Genomic DNA, 21,077 nt, shown 5'->3' with positions numbered 1-21,077 from the left:
TTCATGCTGGTCACATGTAGTCATGCTGCCATTTAAATGACTGGTCATACATAATGGAAGTGCTTGATATATCGCATGGAGCTGTTACAGAGGAATTGAAAATATAACGCTTCAATATTAGTTACACAGTTATCATCACAAAACATAAAACTGCAATATACAATTTATTGTGCGGCTCTGCCTGTTAGTGATTTTCTTCTTTATCTGTGCCTGCTGGCTACAGACTTAATAAAGGCTTCAAAGAGGACCTGATACAGAAACCTAACCAGGAAAATAAGTAAATGGATTTTTAAGTCGCTCCAAACAATCAGTGAGCTGATGCCACACACGCATGCACACACACACACACACACACACACAGACACAAAGAGTTCACTTCCACATACACACGCAAACACAGAGGAAGCATTCAGCAACGGTATCATACCTACCTGCTTCCTGATTTCAAGCATCTAGGCGGAAGAAATGAAATTATTTTGCAAAACATCATACAGACTAGAATGAACTATTACCTCCACTGTGCTGGCAAACATGAGTGTGTGTTAAGATGGCTCTGTCATTTCTGTGTCTGGGTGATATTTCTTTGTGATCTAACCTTGTTAACCACAGTGGCTGATGCGCACACACTCACTTGTAGCATCCTGTTCTGAAACAAGGAAGTTGGCAGGCGGCTGAAAAGTCAGAGTTAGTCCTGCTCTGCACCGCTGTACTTTGTTTCAGTACTGGACCAAATTGTTTTCCTTTTGGCAATTACCTTGTGGTTTTCTGAGGAAACAGGAAGGCGTCACGCTTGGACACAGAAATGGAGGTTTTCTCACTCGGGCTGAAACGCGTTACGTGATTGTTTCTGTTACGCCTGTGGATTAATGCCTGCTCTATCGCTCGCTTTCTTTCACTTCATCTGTAGTGCCCCCTAAACCTGCGCACCTGCTGGCCCTTGGACAAGACAAGAAACCTAAGAGGATCCCCCCGGCTCCCTGCAGGCCGCTGCCAGCACCTCCTCCGCCGCCTAAACCAAAGCTCAGTCAACCCCCTGCTGGCGTGGGCTCGCCGCCTCAGAGAGAGGCCCAGAAAGTGGGACTGCTCATCGAACGGTTTGAGAACTCAAGGTAAGGCATCAATACAAAACTCTACCAAACACCTCACTCAGCGAGCTAATTTCATCAAAGTCTTGTTGTGCAAGGGTTCAGGTGTGTGTGTGTGTGTGTGTGTGTAGATGTTTGGTGGTGTGATGGTCGCACATTCTGTTTCTATTTCATTCTATTCTTTTAGTCATCATTAGGCATGAAGATTCATGATGTCAGGCAGTTTACAAGCTTGTGTTGCACAAAGAACTTGTTGCATCTGAGGTGTTACACACTTCCCTTCCTTTGGAGGTTGTGTTTTGGTTGTGTTTTGTGGTTTAAGGATGCAACCTAAGAAAACCTCATGTTTTCTTGCATATCACGTCTCCTGCCTAGCATTGTTCTCCAGTGTGCACTGTTCTCGTGATGCACTGATTCTTCATTTCTTCTTTACTTTTTCATTTGTCCCAGGGTTCCTATCCTGGGGGTGGTCCCGAGGCCCCAGCTGCACTTGTGTCTGAGGATGGACGCCACCTCTGACCCCACATCCCCCTGCAGCCCGGACCCTGCAGGGTCCACCACAGCAAAGAGCGCTGAGGAATCCTCCCCTGTGGACAAACTTGCACTTGGCGACTCTGAGCGGACTGACGAGGTGTCAGAACTGTCCTGTCTGGCCTCGGTGCACATCGACGGTTCAGATGACGCTCCACTGGATGACTGTCCAGAGGATGACATCACACACAGCGTGGGTTGCCTTGATGACGTGGAGCGGGAGGAGGGCTCCTCCCATGAGCTCCAGGACAATCCGGACTCCTCGGAGCAGAACGGGAATGGGAAGATTCCTAATCGGGACAGTGGCATTGACAGCCCATCATGCGCTGCGGAAGGAGAAGTGTTCCCTAACGAGGATGCCATCGATGAGGAGGATCGTTATGACAGCATCACTGAAACGGAGAGTGTGTCCTGCTGCGTTACCCTGGGCAACAAAAGAGACTCAACGCAGGATGAGGACAGTGACTTAGATGAGGGGAGCAGTGGAGAGCTAGAGGGAGCAGACAAGACAGACACACACTCTGAGGCACACAGGGTGAGTACCTTGCATGCCACAGCCTCATCAAGTCATTACCATAAACCATAATGACCATAATATAATGTTGGTGGGTATTTCCTTCTTTCCTTGTGCTATATAAGACCCCCATTATTGTCTCTTGGTTCCACATACCTCCAACTTCCTTTTTCAAAAACTTAAAAAAAGTCAAGGACGTTTGCGATAAAAACAGTTTGGTACCACAACCTTGACTTGACTTTTTCCATTTTTTCCATAATCAGTCATAATTTGCAGAAATTTGCTCAGATGTGTAAATTGAGCATGGGCTGGAAGTTTCATAAGGTTCATCTCAGACAGTCAGAGTGCCTTTCATGTAGTGGAAAAAGTAGCCTGTCTCTATTATTATCTCAGTCTGGGTTAAACCTTTTCAAAGAATACTTGAGCATGATATGTCAGACACAGTTATAGCCTCCATTTGGTGGCCACAAGTGACTGACTTGTATCTAAAAGCAGCTTTGCCGTCATCTAAAAAGATGAATACCTGCCCAGAGCTGTAATAAGAGCTTGTGATGGCAGCTAGATGAAAGCGAGAGACAGAAATGTTCTCACAGCTACGCTAAAGTTTTAGCTTTCTTGTGTCCTTGAGTTTGACCATAAATTGTAAACAGCACCATTACCTCGAGCAGCAAACACTGTTCCTCCTGGCCAGCATAAGCTGTCACCCTTTTTCACAGTTAACTGATGTAAAAGCATCTGTCTAAAAATGTAAGGTAGACGTAGAGCTCAAAAGCAAAGTCAGAGTTTTAGTTATCCAGCAGTCACGTGAATTTGCATAACATAGCCATCAGGATTGTCAGCAGACATTTGTTTCCCCCTCAGCGGTGTTATAATGAGGTAAAACACACCCCGTGCCAAACCTCACTCACACAAACACACAAATGCACACCCTCCGCTGAAACCCCACACCCATGGTCTTTTGGGAAAGGTATCTCCGCTTCGCACCGTTTCCTGATCCCAACACTGCTGCCCACAGGAAGGGTGTGATGTTTTGCGTGTGTGTGTGTGTCACTGTCTGTCCATGTGTCTGTGCGTGCAATGTGAGGCGTGAATCTCTCTGACACTCCAGCTGACATGTTGATAGCAGTATAATGGCAGCGCTGTCACAGAGGATGTGGGTTATTTGGCGATGCACACTGCAAGAGGATAAGAGCCCGAACAAGTTCTGCTTGTTCACTGTGTGAACTTTGTGAAGCAGCCTCCAGACAGCGAAAATGTGGAGCTTAGTGGCTTTTTCTCAACATCGTTAGCCTGTTAGTATGGTTGTTGCAGTTTCTAGATTTTCAACCTTTTTTTAAAAAAAAAAAAAAACTCTTAAGTTTCACCTTTCTACCCCCTGCTGTGCGTGTAAAAAAAAAAAAAGCACATAAGTGTGTCTGTGAGTGTGTGTGTGTGTGTGTGTGTGTGTGTTTGTGCATGAACCAGACAGCTGTTGTGAAACCCACATTGTCGCAATAAGCAAAATGTCCTCTGTCTCTGAAGTCTGTTCAGTGTCAGTGTCACACTGGAATGTGCTTTACAGTACCATCATCATTTAAGCTAATCCCACTGTAGATCTGCAAGAAAGACAACTTCAACCAGTGCTAAACACATAACTAGCCCGTCTTCACTTTCACAACATCTAACGTGTCACCTCAGTTCACATGTCAGCGACGTTGAACTGAACCAGTGACTAATTTAATACCTTGCAAAGGTCTGCACAATCTGCTGCTTTATACACTGCGGTAACGTTATGTAGGCTTGGCCCAATTGAATTTGCAGATAATGTCCTTCCACATGAAATTCATGCTGAAACAACTGTTGCTCCCATTTTTTGTTATAATGGTTATTTTCTTTTCATTCACCAAACCTTACATCACTGTTTTCACTTTTAAAGATAATCAGTGTAATGGAAGGAGGGAAAGAACTTGTAATGCAGAAAGTAAAGAAATTTATTCATGTTTAACGCTGCCAAAAATTGTGTTAGAGAGCTGTTGAACACCCATCACTGCCGTAATGCACTTTTGGCAGCGTTGTGAGTCAGTGCTCATCCTCAGGCAGCAAATTTGTGTTTTTTATGATAGTGAGCCTGAATAAATTTGCTTATGCTCTGCATTGCAAGTGGTTACCCTACTCTCATTATTTTGCTTTGTGTTTTCAACAGTTCAGGAAACTTTTTTTTTTTTTTTTTCAACTTTTTTTTCCACACCTAGTGCTGTTTCATGAGTCAGATGCAACCTTTTTCTCTCTCTTTTAGGTGACACTCACCATTTTTACACCAAACAGGGGTGCATATTTGAATGATCTCTGAGTGAATAATATGTAAAATGTCACAAATAAAAGGCAGAAATCTAAAGCCTTGTCTCGAATCCTGCGCTGTATGCTCTTATTCCCATGTTTATCCTTATTGTTTCCCTGCCTCAGCCTCTACACAGTCTCATAATGCCTGTTTGTGTCTCTCAGTGCTCGGAGGCCCAGAAGCTCTTGAATATTGCCAGAGAGCTTCTCCAGACTGAAGAGGCCTACGTCAAGAGGCTGAACCTCCTCGATCAGGTAACTTTGTGCCTCTTTCTGTCTGTCTCTCTCTCTCTCTTTTTGGGAGTGTGGCAGTGTGTCTGGTTCAAATCTCCACCTCCTAAGTGTGCCAGTGGTCTTAGTGATTGTGATCAGGGCTGAGTTGGATTAATACTGTGATCCACTGGACAACAACCCTTCCTCTGTAGACTGGATTACTCAGTGTGGTGTAAGCATGATCATGTGAGGAATTGTGTGTGTGTGTGTGTGTGTGTGTGTGTGTGTGTGTGTGTGTGTGTGTGTGCGTGCGTGCAAGTTCATGTTATTGTCTGTATGTGCTCATGGATGTCTATATATATATATATATATATATATGCATATGGAAAATATACACAACTTTGTCACAACAAACCTAAATATATGCACTGATCAGCATTTCCATATAAACATGAGCATATTGATGTGTATGTGAGTGTATGTGTGTTTTGCCACCTTGTGCCTGCTCAGTTTTCCCCAGGCACTTATATGTAAAGCCTGGATCAAAGACAGGATCTACTGATCCTTAGCTAGGCTGAAAATCACAAAAGTATTTCAGGAAAACATTTTGGGCTTAATTATGCTCAACCCCTCTTTAGATGTCTGAGCTTTGAATTTCACATAATGCCCAACGCTGGACCTTGGAGTCAAACTGCTGCAACTAGTATTAATTAAAAATAAATAATAATGATAATAATAAAACTCGTAACAATTAACTAAAAAAAAAATAACTAGAACAAATAAAAGCTGCACTTTATTTTGATATTCAGCTTCACTTTTTTGGCAACATACATTAAAAATCATGCGTAGTGCTTTATTAGCTACACATTAACATCAGATATGCAGTGCATTAATTAGTGCATAGTAAGCAATATGGAAATGATTGAATTTATCAAGATCAAGATTTTTTTTTTTCATCTGTCTTGCCAGAAAGATAAAGAGTGAGAGCTATTCAAACCAGTTTAATTAGCTGGTATATGCTTCAATTCATTCAGACTAAAGGTACCTGGAGCAGGTAAGCCATGGCAGATATACTCACAAGAGCTACTAATGCTGCTCAGCTTTGAATGGGAATTGTGGAAGCAAAAAAAAAAAAAAAAAAATCAGACCTTACTTCCAGGCAAGCTCAGGTTCTTATCTTTGAAATCCCAGTTCCTGTAAGCCCTTTGGTCATGCTCTGGACCCTGAGCTCCAACACTATCACACTCATTTACAAGCCATGACCTTAGCCTGCGCTGCGCTCCGCTCCAATAACTATACTGTCTATTTTTCTCTAAAGTAGACATCCCTGCTTTTCCTTCGTCTCCATTTTCCGGTCCATTTCATCTCTGCATTTCTTTCCAAAGCTGACATCTCTGCTTTTTTTTTCACATTTCCATTTGCTCTTTCCTCATTTTTGTCAGCAGTCAATGGTCTCACTACTATGTGTTTTTACCTGTCATGAGAACTGGCTGCATGTGGCTGAATCTTATTCCTCTTTATTCAGTTTGTGTGGCAGAGAGTAGTTGTGGTTTATTTGCTATTGAGGGCACCAAAACCTCACAGCTACTTCCTGTTTTTGTCATCTCGCCTTCACACGACACTGGTTCCCATAGAAACAGAAGTGCCGTCTGTTGTTGTGACTGACAGGGAGGCAAAGGGTCACTGAAGTGATGAGTGAAGCAATGTTAGTTATGACGCATCACACCAATGATGACAAAGCTGGAAAACGTTGGAGAAAAAAGGGTTTGATTTTGATGACGGTTTGCCTTGATCTCAGGGTTATGAAATATTTTCTATCATTTCTACATGACAATTGTCAGCTGCCAGCTCTATTAAAAATGCCAAACCTCCATATCCATCTAATAGAAGTCTTGGGTTTTGGAAAAAGTTGTGCAGTGCTCATCTCCCGCTGTGTCCTCTGCAGGTATTTTGCACTAAGCTGACAGAGGCTGGAATCCCTCAGGATGTCATTACAGGGATCTTCTCCAACATCTCCTCCATCTACTGCTTCCATGACAAGTTCCTGCTCCCCGAGCTCAAGACACGCATCACTGGAGAATGGTGAGGCATTTATACTTGTTGGCTGTGAAGTTCGCATTTCTGACATTTGGTGTGTAGTCCAACATCCCTTTTCCATGCTGTGCTACACAGCTACACCAAGTTTTCTCTCATGAAATAGAATGCAGCAGTTATCGAATTATCATCATTTTATTCCAGCTTTTGCTTGCAAAATCCTAATGGTTTGGTAAAGGGAGTATAACAGTTGTCAGCCTATAGCGAGCAACAAGAGCTGGAACAGAGCTAGTGATTACTGAGAACCACCAGGACCAGATGAGTAAAGGAGGTCACTCAGGACTTTTTTTTTGTGCTTAAGCTAAATTCCCAAAGGCAATGCTTGTGGATTTGTTTCAACCGCTGAAACAAATTGCAGTATAACACACTGGGCCCCATTCAACAAAGCCCATTTCTGGCATTTTTTCAAAAAGCCTACTCATATTTTCCATGGAGAATTTGAACTACAAACTGATTGGCGGACATGCTACTCTGTACAATAAAGATGTCCACTTCGAATCACCGATGTGGTGGCCTTTGTCTAGGAGCAGAGGCTCTCTGCAGGTCACATAGCATCAGTGCGACATGGTCTCAGGAGTGGTCAGTAGTCTGTTGGTGCTGGCTGAAAAACTCAGACAGCTGGGTCGCAGTGGGGGGGGCGGTATTGTCCGGCTTTTCATGGTTTTGGGTTGGCTGGCTAGATATGGTGTGTGTGTGTGTGTGTGTGTGTGTGTGTGTGTGTCAGATTTGCAGAATGGGGGCATTATTTGTCTTTTTTTCCACTGAGCAGGAAATTTACCACCAGTGTGTTATTGTGCCAACGTCAGCCACTAGTGCAGATAATGACTCCTCTAGAGTCAGAGTCAGCTCTCCAGAGTCTGCAGATCTGTGTTTAGGCACCTGTCACATAATAGTTCCCCAGCTCCGCATTCTTGGATTCATTAAAATTTATTAGTTCATACAAACTCAAAACCTGCCACACACACACAGGCATGCACACACATGGTATGAACCAGGGAGCAGATTCAAAAAAAGGCAGACGTCACTGAAGAAGAAATTTTAGGAGGTTGTTAAGACGGCTTACGAATTGCAATTCCTCAACATTTTTGTATTTAAGATTACATTCTTTTTCTTCCTTCTTTCCTGTCAAATAGAGCCCACATAGCAATTGCAATGTAAACAGGTACACTAAAGAACTGTTGTTGCTCCAGGAAAAAAAAAAAAAAAAATTCTTGTTTTAAAAATGTAAATCCACTCTTGCAACCATAGAAAAGAAAGTATTGATATTGTAAGAGCTTTCAGCTAATGCAAACTGATAACAAATAATACTACACTCAGTAAAATGTAATTGGGAAGTATCAGTGATCTAGAGAACAATTTGGAACAATTATTTTGGGTATCCAGTGATGATATTTATGGTTTAATACACAAACTTGTACACTTTTCTTAGGAAGCAAAAAAAGAAGTTTGTTTTAGGAAGAATGTTTTCTGAAGCTGACTCCGGATGATCCGTTTTTCTGTTGTGTGTTTGCTTCAGGGACTCCAACCCTCGTATTGGAGACATCCTCCAGAAGCTGGCTCCGTTCATGAAGATGTACGGAGAATATGTGAAGAACTTTGACCGAGCCATGGACTTGGTCAACACGTGGACACAGCGCTCCTCCCAGTTCAAGAGTGTGGTCCAGAATATACAGGTAGCTGTGTGTGGCTGCGACTCTTAATTATTTAATGTTGCAACACTGCTTCACAGAAGACAACTGTGTTTTTGTTTGTGTTTGGTCCAACAGAAACAGGATGTGTGTGGGAACCTGACGTTGCAGCACCACATGCTGGAGCCGGTCCAGAGGATCCCTCGCTACGAGCTGCTGCTCAAAGACTACCTGAAGAAACTACCCGATGATGCGCTCGACCGGAAAGATGCAGAGAGTGAGACGATAAGCCCTCAAGATTTTAACACACAGCTCAATCGGCACAGCTTGTGTTGGCTTAACTCTCAACCCAATGAACCACAGGCTGCTGAGAAATCTGTCTAATTACCATATCAGCCGATCTGCGCCTGTTTACATCCCTCATCCACTTTTACTCCTACACTTCTACTCATAACTCTGCTTCCCTGTACCAATGGAAAATGGATCTTATTTTGAAATTTCACCCATGTCTTTATCTGTGTATAGGTTCAGGCTAGGCAGTAAGGACACATATTGCAATATCTTTGACCAAATACCTTGATATCGATATTGTGATGATAAGAGATGACAAGAGATTTTTGTTCAGCAGTTTCATATAAAGTGGATATGATGACCAAGCAAGTACAAGCAAATAGTAAAACAGGCCTAATAGTCTAACACGTTTTGAAAAAATTGCATTCCTTTACTTTAATGCAGCCTTTAAAACCACAGACGACATTAACACCATGTCACAGTATCCAAAATCCCAGACGATGTCCAATCTCATATCACAATATTGAAATAATCTCGACTTTCTTATGAACACACACTCATGGTAATTAATACCAACTAATCCTCCTATAGAGTAGATGTTGTGATTACACTTTAAGCTGCTTCCTGCATAAATTTGCACATTAATGAGGGAAAACTGATTACCTTGAACTACTCTAACTCCCAAATGATCGGCAATGTGCAGTTCATCATATTCCACCCCGTGTTGTGAGAGGACAAATATGTTGACCTATATATATTTGCTAATTAATGTGTTAATTATCCTCAGTAATTGCCTCATTAACATAACTGCTTATGTTCAATGTATCACGGTGATTACGGCGAGACATTAGGCAGCTTGTGCGCTTCTCGTTATATATTTGTTGCTATAATGGCCATGAGGTAATTGTATATTTTAGCCTAATGCTGCGTTGTTCATGTCAAAAGTCTTACAGCTCTGTGAGCTCAACCTGCTATATGCTAGAGACAGATTACAGTACTCTGGATGCCAAAAACTGCACTCACATGCACCCCTGTCATCCCACAAACCCCTTTTCCTCTAACCTGGACATAAACTGCACTCCGCTGTGCCGTTTGGAGCCGAGGGAGTAGCTTATCTTGAGCTCTCCTGTTGAACAGCAGTTTATTTATCACAGTGATTTGGCCTCATTTCCCCCCAGCTACGTGTCTCTTCTGTTTATGTAGGCCATGATTAAGATGGCTGACTCAGGTGCACAGACACATTAGTACAGGGCTGGCTGAAAGCAGGGTTAATGCACAGAGTGTGTGTTTAATGTTTCAGGTGTGCATGTTCAGTGTTTGATCGTGTAAAATTAACTAGACACGGCTGCTGTGATGGACCTGACAATTCATCTTCCTTGTTTGTTTATGTGAAGAGAGAGAGAGAGAAAAATGTATGGTCATAGGTCATGTGGACATGTTGTGTGTGTGATCTATGGTTATATATATATATATATATATATATATATATATATATATATATATATAACCATATATATATATATATGTGTATTGTGTGTGTGTGTGTGTGTGTGTGTGTTGGTGAGGGTTAATGTGTGGTGCTGTTGTCTGATGATTTATTGGTAGCTTCATTGAATTATCTGATCACTGAATTATTGAATATTTGTTAATGTTAACATGCTGTGTGTGTGTGTGTGTGTGTGATTCTGTTACAGAGGCACTGGAGCTAATCTCTACTGCAGCTAATCACTCCAATGCAGCAATCAGGAAAATGGTAAGAGTCCTAACCCTTGTTTACTGTCTCACAGGTCAACAGAATAATGACCACCATAATAATAACCAACCTATCTGTCACTCAGTCAAAGAGCTGCTGATGCTGCTGAGCTGTCAGTGGGCGGCATTGTGAGTGTATGTGGAAGGGAGGGAGCAGGTTGAATTAGTACAGACAGGAAGTTGCCGTTTCCTGCGGAAACCTGACTGACTGCTGTCTCTCTAACTCATCTTTCTCTTCTCCTTCCTCTGTCTGGCCTCTCTGCTTTTGTTTCTTATATCCTTCAAACACTGTTAAATCCCAAAAGGAGTTTAAAGTTTATATCACTCAATAAAGAAATACAATACCTGCTTGCTAAGTTGCCCGCAGCTCTGTGAATGAGTTTATCCAGGGTAGATGATCAGTCTTAGCTGATAACACACTAACCCCCTCTGGTGGAGTTTGGCTTAAAAGCTCCATCTATCTTTGTGTTTTGCTATGCCTGTGTTCACTGCACTGTTGCTTTCACTTAATGTTTTCAGGAGAAGATGCACAAACTGCTGGAGGTTTATGAGAGGCTAGGGGGGGAAGAGGACATAGTAAACCCTGCCAACGAGCTCATCAAAGAGGGACACATCAAGAAGATGTCGGCCAAAAATGGGACAGCACAAGACCGATACCTCTACCTGGTGAGAGGACTAAAAGGAGCCATCTGTTATGAATGACAGGAATAAGACGCGGCAGGATGTTTTTATCTTAGGCTTTTACGGCATGCCGAGTGCCACGCTGACATTCATCTGTCTTGTCTGTCTCTGCTTTAGTTCAACAACATGGTGCTATACTGCGTGCCTAAACTCAGACTGATGGGACAGAAGTTCAGCGTCAGAGAGAGGATCGACATCGCTGGCATGGAGGTACGGATCTGCTTGGACAGCTTCTCTTTTCTCTTCCACCCCGGGTGTTTTTGTTCTAGCAGGCGCTGATTAAATTTCTTTCACTTCTCGACTGCAGGTGCAGGAGAATGTCAAGCAGAACCTCCCTCACACATTCGCCATTATCGGCAAGCAGCGCTCGCTGGAGCTGCAGGCCAGGTAAACACCTCTGAATCTGCCCCTCAGCAAACACTACATACTCTCTGGGAGCTGGAATGTGAAATTACGCTGTCCCGGTGTGAGATGCAAATTAGGTCCTCGCCACTCACATGGGGCTTAATTCTCTAATTTCATTACCTTAGATGTGTGATTGTTTGAATAGTCCCAGAAGATTCATTGTCATGCTCTGGGATGTGTGTGTGTATTATGGTGGGATAAAACGATCTGATGAGTTTTTATTTGCTTTACAGGACAGCGGAGGAGAAGGAAGATTGGATTCAGGCAAGGATCACATACATGATTGCATACATATGCATACATGCATATGCACATACTCACACACACACACACACACACAGTCTTTCTTTTTCTCCCTTATACACACACACAGCATACTGGAATCATGCCTGCAGAGCTCTGCTCTATTAGAAAATGGTATTAGCAAGGCTTTCTTCCCCACACTCATTCAGTGTGTGGAAATTATATTCTCTCAGAAAGCCTCTCATTATTGCTCATTTAGCCCATTACAGCTGAGTAAAGCTGATTAAAACTCTTCACAGGCTGGAAGAGGGGCGGGCATATTACAGAGAGGGCTCGGAAGCTTTTTTATGTGTTTTTAGCGTGTATGTGTGCACGAGAGTGGCGCTGTGATCGTTTCATTTGGCAAGCAGTCTGAAGCGATAGACAGGGCGTTCAGAAAACTGAAGGAGGGTGGAACGTGATATTGAAGAATTTGGAAAGAGACGAAAGCTTTCCACGCACTACTGGCTGCTCTGGTCCCTGCACTCTCCGACACAGGCCTTGAGGCTGTGTGTGGCTGGAGGGCCGTGATGCTTCTGGAGTTGTGATGTCACCGCTGTTGTCATTCCTTAGTAGCACGGTCAGGCCAGACAACAGCATGCCACAGATGCTCTCTCTGTTCCTCATTCAGACAGGGGAAAGGAGAGGCTGCTTTTTTGTTTCCTTTCCTTTTTCGCTCTCACTGTATTCACTTGATACCTTTCAAGTCATATGATCACACACTGATGCATCAAGCAACTGTATATTAATCAGAGCCGGCTGATTTTCTGTGTCTCTTACGCCAGAGATTTAGCACGCTTACTTTGTCTTGTCATCACAAGTATGAAAAGAATAATTGTGTTCATATTTCTAAACAATGCTGCCTGTCTACTACTTCCTTTCCCCTCTCTTTCCCCCTAAATCTCTCCATCCTCTCTCCTTTACCTTCAAAACTTTTCTCCCTCTCAGGTGATCTTGGCAACCATTGAGAGGCACAAACAGAACAGCGAGACATTCAATAAAGCTTTCAACAGCTCCTTCTCCCGGGAGGACGACCACCAGCCCGACTCGCCGGTCAGTCTCCCTGACCCTCAATCAATCAATTCATTGATCAGCCAGTCAGTGGGACATCCCTTGTAATGAATGTTAATCACGGACAGCTAGTGGTTCACCAAAAGAGTGTGTCATAGTCTGGTCTTTGTCTACCCAAACAACTCACCATCTATGGATGTGGTAGTATAACACACACAAAACACACACATAAAGCAGCTCTTTCTTTCCATCGCTGACACTCACACACATCGCGTCTGCAAGTCTTGAGCTTCCCAGAACTCTCTCATGACCTAATAGGGGAAGCCTAACACACAGTGTATACAGAACTCTTATGGATCTCCTCTGACCCACTTTGGGCTGGCTGGAGCTGGATGCAGGCCAGGCTCGGCTGTTAGAGGCCGCAGGGCTGGATTCAGCGGGTCCTGACTGACACCTAGTGGTAGAGATCACAAACTGCAGGTGGAAGCATCTGGTGGTAAATATGTTCCTTCTCCTCTTCAGGGCCCCTGGAGTAGCACATACATCGACTCAGATGGTGAAAGACTGCATGAAAGGGTGAGTGATTAAAAAGCTTGTGTCAGTCATTAATATTTACGTCATAAAAGAGAAATACAATATAGAAATTTTTTCACCATCTGGCAAGCTGGTTTATGCTGTGTCTTTAATTATTATAAGGTCATAAATACAGCTTCTGGGCAAGTCTTGGCTGAAATGTGGTACCTTTCATGCAACGCTGGTCATTATGCTATATAGTGTTGATATATTCATTTATTTATTTAGTAATAATAATACAATAATAGCAATGTCATGATATGAGATCAGGTGTTAGGATTTTGGTTATTTTAATATTGTGATATAGCTTAAAGGCTGCTTTAACTTAGCAGTAGTGATAAAATTATGTAAAACTAATCAGCCTGTCTTGTTTAGTAAGCCTTTACCTGCACATCATAACCGTAATCTGTACTAATTACTTACTACACATCACCATTTACACATATTTGTAATTTAATCCGGGGTGGATATTTTAGAAAGTACAAAAAGCATCCAAGCTGTTGTGACATGACTGTGGTTTTTGCTTTAAAATATCACGTCGCATCAGTCTCACATAATTATGCTTTGATTTTTTTTTTTTTTTTTTAATATCACCCAGCCCTATCTTTATGTGTGCTTTTGTTGCTTAAGTTTTGGTGTCTGTGGTTATGATTCAGTTTTACCAAGCAGTGGTGTTGTAACATTGGCTGTTCACTGTGAAGGAGGCGGTAGATGTAGTTGATTTTGTTCATTAGGAAAGGCCCATTGATCTCAGGCTGGCTGGCTGTGTTTGTGGTAATGAGGCTGTTTGACAATAGCAATGGATCCATACTCCCTGCTGCTCTATAAAAAGGGAGAATAGTTGCTCCTCACTGAACAGCCGGCTCCATGAAGACAGAAATGCTGTCTGGTTATCTGTACACAGCCAGCTCCGTCTGCCTGTCTGTGGAAACATGGCGCAATCAGGGGATGAATTTCACACTTCCTCCCACAATGCATCTGCAATAGCAATCTGGCAGCCTGCACCTCTATCGACACGTCCATCTGATTTCTGTTTTACTTCTAGAGGAGGATAGTGTGAGTGTGTGTGTGTGGTGGGATCAATAAGTTAATATGAAAGACAAAGGGAAGTGAGGTAGCCAGACAAATGGAAAATGGAGCAAGACAAAAGCTGCAGACATTCCCTTCCAGTTTGCTTGCGCTGGAATTGAACATGCCTCCTGTCTCTCTTTTCCAGAAGAGTTCCAGGAAAAAGGAGAAGGAGAAGCAGACGTGTAAAGGCTGTAACGAGAGCTTCAACTTCACCAAGCGCAAACACCACTGCAAGTCCTGTGGAGCGGTGAGCACAGATGGAAGAGGATGGGCGGGGTGGAGGGGGCTGGATGAAGAGAAGTCAGAGCCCGAGTGGAAACATTCTTTTGGACAATTAACTACGGGCGACTGAGATGTTTCTCAACTCTGTTCCTCATTCTCTCTGTCCTTCTGCAGGCCATCTGTGCAAAGTGCTCAAAAATGTTGGACAACAAGACGAGTCGAGTGTGCCCGGAGTGTTTTGAAGCCAGCCTCAGCATAGAGAATCTAATAGGTGTTACTGAGCAGAAAAGGAAAGCTGCGCCTGAGGTGAGACTCACACAGGCCCACTTTCAAACACAAACAAAAACATGAGCACACACACACACTGAGTGAGACACAGCAATTTTGTGCATAACAGCTTGGTTTTCTGCCTTCATTCATGCCAGTCCAATGGATCCATGTCTCCTAGTGTACCAGTAGACAGTGTCACTCAGGGTTCAGCAGCCAGAATACACTGCCGGCTACAGACTTCAGTACACAACAGCCTTGTGGAAGCTTGTTCCTTATTAAGTCCAGTACAGTCTCTGTCTTGAATGTAAGCGCCACTACATTGTCCAGACTTTGTGTAGTCTCTTAGGCTGTTGCCAGTATCTAATAATATTTAATATTGCAGTATTTGCGGCTGTAAGAGATATTTCCACCCTGGACTGCTGACCAAAGTTGATGGACTATTTGTAGTGCCCAAATCCTATTCTCTGTGGTAAACAAAAAAAAAAAAAAAAATGCTGCAACAAATTCCAGCCAATTACAGTTGTTTTGACACCAGGGGGGGCATCAGTATTTGGCATTTATTTTTCAGCCTTGGAAAAAAATGCATAATCATATACTGTTGGGTTTTCTGTTGAGGGTCGTGATCACATTGAATGTTGTCATATTTTATCAGGACAATATTATGATATTAAATTCTGGGTAGCACCGACATCTATACTCCTTAATATTTGCATGGGCATGCTCAGGCACCATATATATATGCAAATAAATGGCATACACACACGCACTCACACATAAATGCACACACATTCACACTGAAAGATTAAATGATCCCTAATTGATGACCAATATGATAATGAGATCTTAGGTAGGTGCTTAAAGAGAACCGGCCATCTCTGCTGACTGGACAGTCTGGGTGCTTCAGGTGTCTGTGTGTCTGGAGGTGTGCAGCCTATTTTTGTCACGCTGAAAACTTGACAGTCAGATTGCCAACATCTGACTTTGTTTAATTTACACTGTGGTGACACTTCATCATGTTCCTGGCAGGTCTTGTTCGTTCAGCCGAGCATTCTTCCTACTCTTACAGCTCAGCAGGGTCAGTGAATAATACCTGTCTGCAGTGAGTCACCACACGGGGGAGCTGTGGGCCACTTGACAGACAGACAAGGGGCAGCAGGAGCTTGAACACCTGTCCATGTACAAATCTCCCTGTGTCCTACATTCTCCATGTTAAAGGATGTTACATAACAGCGCACAGTGGAAGATCTGCGCTGTCATTTGCTCATCAAATTTAAATCCCCAAAAATGTGATACAGATGGATTTGCATAACAAACTAATTCAAATCAAGTTCAAACTGCTGTTGGGTGGCCTCTGAGTGGCAGGGTCGGTTTCCAATACAGGGGATTTAATGCTGCCAGCTCTCAGTCAGTCATGCAGTCAGCATGTTAAATTCTACAAATGACCGGGCATTGGTATCCTAGGTATTCCTGCAGTGTGTACGTACACAAACAAACAATAGTTACTGAATTTATATATTTTTTTTATTATATTTGTAGAGACACCTAACAGTCACCAACTGAGGTCAAAACATCTTCTTAAATAAATGTCTTGGAATAGCATGCTTTTGTGCAGATACTTTGAATTTATTATCCTGCACCAGCATTAAGGAGGATGCTTATGCAGTTTTTCTTTCTCGATTCACATTTTTAGAGACAGACATCGCTGACGGGGGAGAACTGCCTGCTGTGTGGCCACCTGCAACTGCAAGAGAAGAGCAAGAGCTGGACCAAAATGTGGGTGGCCGTCACCAAGGCTGAGCCACTGGTGCTCTACTTGCAGAGCAGCGGGCAGGTAAGGTTTAAACTCACACCCTTTCAGATTTGTTTGTGCGTGTCTCTGTTTGTGTCATGATCCTGCAGTTTGTTGCAAATTATGCCTTACCATCTGTTTTCTGATTATGTGTTGCAGTTGCTTATATAATTTCCCCTTTTCCCTTAGCTCTCAATAAATGTCACGTATATAAATCATATTTTGCAGCTATGTTTAAGTTATAATTCTATGAACAGATAGATGACCATGTAGTTTTTTTTGCACGTGGTCATCCGCATGGCCATTTCACCTGAGTTGCCTTCCGCATGTCAGGAAATCCACTTACTATAACCATCTGGCTGTTGTAATGTATACATGTCTGTAACCTCCTTTTGCAAACAGAGCAGCTGCACAGAGTACATCCGTACATCTGAGCACATCAATAAGCATCAATAAGTTAAATCTATTTGACCCTCTGGGTGCCAGGTAGTCTGTGCCCTGTCTGTGCTGTGACCCTGTGTGTGCCAGGCTGTCTGTGCACTGTCTGTGCCATAGATCTGGGCCAGGAGGATTTAGTTGTCCTGAGTGTGACCTCAGGTGCAGCCAGTGTCACCGCTCAGACGTCTCAGGGGGTTTTAGTATGCACGCTGACTAGATGAAGCAACTCTGTGGATTAAGTTCCTTGAAATCGTGACTCTGTATGCTGCAATAAATCAGCTCAGAAACTCCAGAGGAGACGTATGTAACTTGTAGTCAATATGACTTCTAAAAAAAGATTCTCCAAGCAATCATGTTAGGAAAGCTTTTCATCAGAGGTTGTAATTCCCCGTCAGCCATTCATAGCGGATGGGACAGAGGGAAGTCGGTGTGTGAAAGCCTCCGTCCGTGTCATTTCCAAGACTAATATCCCAATCCCACTGCAGAAAGCTGCCGTTCCAAAGATTAGGATTAATGGGAATTGAGTGAGCATTTCCTGATTACACAGAAAGCAAGGGAGAAAAAGGAGGAAGGGAGAGAGTGGGACAGGGTTTACTACACAAGCCTAGTGGAATAGTGTGTTATAGTGGAATGTGTAATATATGCTGTGTCTAAGGAGAGGAACTCTCACTGATACACACATCCATTAAAAAAAAATTGCATTCTTCTTGAAAGACTGCTTAGTCAGTGAGTGAGTGCTGTGCATTTATACTGTAGCCTGCATTTGGTGAAGCAGACCCAACACAGAATTGTCAATTACACTTTCTGATTTGCTCTGATTGGCTTCTTTCCTTAACAGCCTCAGCATGATTAGTTGACTAGAGGTATTGTTTTTGTAAGACCATTGTTTTGTCTTGAGATTAATGTTTCTGCAGGTATTATTGTCCCTGTGCCAGCATTTACAAATGACTCTCCTTATCTACCGAGAAATTTTATATAAAACCAAAAAAAAAATTAAATACCAGGGCTATGTACTGCTGTTGAAGGTTTAATAATAATAATAATAATAATAATAATAAAACTTTATTTGTATAGCACCTTTCATACAAGAATTGCAGCTCAAAGTGCTTCACAATAAAAAGAAGAACATTTGAAAACACATTAAATAAAACATTAAAAACAATAAAACACAGCACAGGGTGGAATTAAAAGAAAAGGCCAAAAATTAAAATAAAATTTGAAATAAAGCAAAAGATGCAAATAAAACAATAAAAGACAACAGTGTGGAATAAAATAGGAGCTAGTTAAAGGTTTAGCTGATTTAGCGTACCTACTGTAAGTCGCTTTGGACAAAAATGTCTGCTAAATGATGTAGTGTAATGTAATATAATGCAAAAATGATAATAAAGCATCATTTAATTTTACTCCCATTTTCTAGGAATCCAAGGGGGCGCGGGCGGTGCCACTGCCAGGGTTCGAGGTCAGTGCGGTGTCGTCATCAGCGAGCGAAAAGCCAGAGGTCAAACATGCATTCCGGCTCAGCCACACCCAGCAAGCTCTGCTCTTCAGCGCCCCGGATGCAGACCTGCACGCCAAGTGGGTGGACGTGCTGTCCAGAGCCGCCCGCGGAGAAACACCTTCAGACACACCGAGCAGCCTGACAGAGAACAGGAAGAGCCAATAAGAGCGGCCGTGTTGAGGTCACAGGACTTTCTCGCCCTCCCACCCTCTCCTGTGTATAGAGCACACATTACTTGAATTCACTTTACCTTGGCACTTTTTGTTGTTTTTTTGCCTATGAAAGGACCACTCATTCCTTCCTATGCCACTTCACCTCCTGATCTCATGACCACACAGCAGCTTCTCTCTCCTTCTCCTTCTCTGTCTTCTCTCTCTCTCTCTCTCTCTCTCTCTCCAACACACACATCAACAAGAACTGTGCCACCATGCCGCCACCACCGCCACTGTATGTGTGGTTCCGTTTTATTAGGATATTTTATTTCTCTCTGTGTTTCCCATGGTCTGAGAGGAGCAGCGAATAAACTCTCTCATGTTTTATTTGTAATATAGCTGAAGAAGGCATTTTAAGATGGTTCCTGTATGATTTTTTTTTTAAAAAAAGATGAAGTTCATTGTACATTACGCGACTGTGTTGTGAAGCATTAACTCCTGTGTGTCTGTCTTTCCGTTTGTGTGTGAGTGTGTGCATGTGTGTGTGCGTGTTAGTGTGTGTGTGTGTGTGTGTGTGTTTGAATCTGAGTCCCTTTCCCTCCGTCATGTTTATTCAATATTGAATGTTAGTGTAAGAGCCCCGCACCACCTCTCTGCTCTCTCCATCCCTGCTTGGGACACAGTGGCAGTTCAGTGGGTATTGTACAGTATGTATACTATAGTGTGTTGTAAGGAAACAAAGGAAAAAAGACATTTTAACTTAAAAAAAGACACAGAGACATGTACGCTTGTGGCTGGCCACCTGATGCTCCCACTATCCGCTCCCATCCCCTTTTCCTGTATTACATACGCTGGTTATGATTCCCCGCCATCATTGTCTTTGGGACCTCTGATCTGAGACAGCGAGTGGTCTGATCCACCAAATTTCCATCCAATTCTCATTCTTGTTATTTTGACTCACCCTGATGAGAGTACACAGCCAGAATGGGATTGTGTGGCCTCAATTCTGACCCTGTGCTGCAGGTTTAGTCCCTCAGTATCTCCACTTGTACACATGCTAAATAAATCCCCTCCACGTAGTTTCTCTCAGTTCTCCCTCCCACTCCTACAGCATATCAACTATCTACCTGCTTCATTCCCTCTTTGGTGATGTGACGGAAACCAAGTACTGTAAAACTGTAAACCTGTTTATTCTGCCTTGCCCCCTATACCTTGCTCCCATCAGCACCAGCTTTTAAGCAAAGTAGCAGACTCATTGGATCTCTGTGTGCATGTAAACTCACTTCATATTTATGTACCTTGCCAAGTCCCCTATTCTCCCTTCTATTCCACTCCAAAAATCCATTCTTGTCGTACTGTAAGTGAGCAGAGTCAGTATTTGCGTGTTTTAACCTGGATTGTGCACAGTGCAAAAAGCAGTCGAGCATATCATCAATAAATAGACATGCGGTTCATTCAGTGCCGCACTGTCTTAAGAAGATATCCCATTGTTGTGAGTTTCTATTGGAGAATATCTCTCTGTCTCTGTCTCCCTCTCTCTCTCTGACTGTCTTTCTGATACTTCAATAAAGCATACACAGACTGTGGATATGCGTGCTTCAAGTGTGACTAAAAGGCACAAACACCGAGCGATGTAAACTGATATTTATCCACTGCAAACGCTGACCTTCTGTTAATATCATACACCAAACAGCATGTGAAATACCAGCAGATATATTATTTAATATCTTAATGGGATGCAAGAGGATTATGGGCTGTTTTTTTATATATGTGCATGTGTGTATGCATCTTGCTCCAGGGCTGTGGTTTTGTTTCCATTCAGTGTCATTTCATTCTCAATTTCCATTTCTGTTTAGTTTTAGGTTTCTGTTTTTATCTTGCTGTACATTGACAAACAGGTGCACATGGCTTTCAAAGGGATTTTTGTTAATCAGAATTTAGATGGCGAATTTTATTGTTCTCTCTTCTTATGGTTTTTAAAAACAGTGATCCAAAACCAAACATACTGTAAAACCGATTTTATCCTTATTTCAGATCGTTTTATAGCCAGCCGTGATAGCTTTGGTTTAGTTTCAGGTTTTTAGTTTCGGGTTTTTCTGCCTCACTGTTTTTTCATGCTGAGATAACTTTGGTCACATGGATTTGCATTTTGTGATTTTTTTTTATTTTTTTTTTTTTTTTTTATAGGGATTAGAAATGCTGAATAGGAAAGATCTATAGCAATTGTGTGGGACAGAAAAGCCTGTATCGACTAGAACTCA

At 42.6% G+C, this 21,077-nt stretch overlaps 1 protein-coding gene across 1 annotated transcript; it reads left to right on the top strand.

Annotated features, from left to right (window-relative positions):
* The first annotated feature begins 871 nt into the window (after positions 1-871).
* Positions 872-20,298, top strand: fgd (faciogenital dysplasia). The gene is made up of 17 exons (XM_030055908.1): positions 872-1,109; positions 1,536-2,151; positions 4,612-4,701; positions 6,605-6,741; positions 8,270-8,426; positions 8,520-8,658; positions 10,367-10,425; positions 10,944-11,090; positions 11,223-11,315; positions 11,413-11,492; positions 11,744-11,774; positions 12,741-12,845; positions 13,326-13,379; positions 14,593-14,694; positions 14,844-14,975; positions 16,630-16,770; positions 18,584-20,298. The coding sequence occupies exons 2-17, from the start codon at positions 1,588-1,590 to the stop codon at positions 18,827-18,829; spliced, it is 2,277 nt and encodes a 758-aa protein (XP_029911768.1). The 5' UTR covers positions 872-1,109; positions 1,536-1,587; the 3' UTR covers positions 18,830-20,298.
* Positions 20,299-21,077: the final 779 nt, after the last annotated feature.

Source organism: Myripristis murdjan, chromosome 7, assembly GCF_902150065.1.
Source record: "Myripristis murdjan chromosome 7, fMyrMur1.1, whole genome shotgun sequence".
Classification (NCBI taxonomy): Eukaryota; Metazoa; Chordata; class Actinopteri; order Holocentriformes; family Holocentridae; genus Myripristis; species Myripristis murdjan.
This window is presented reverse-complemented; position numbering and strand designations above follow the sequence as displayed.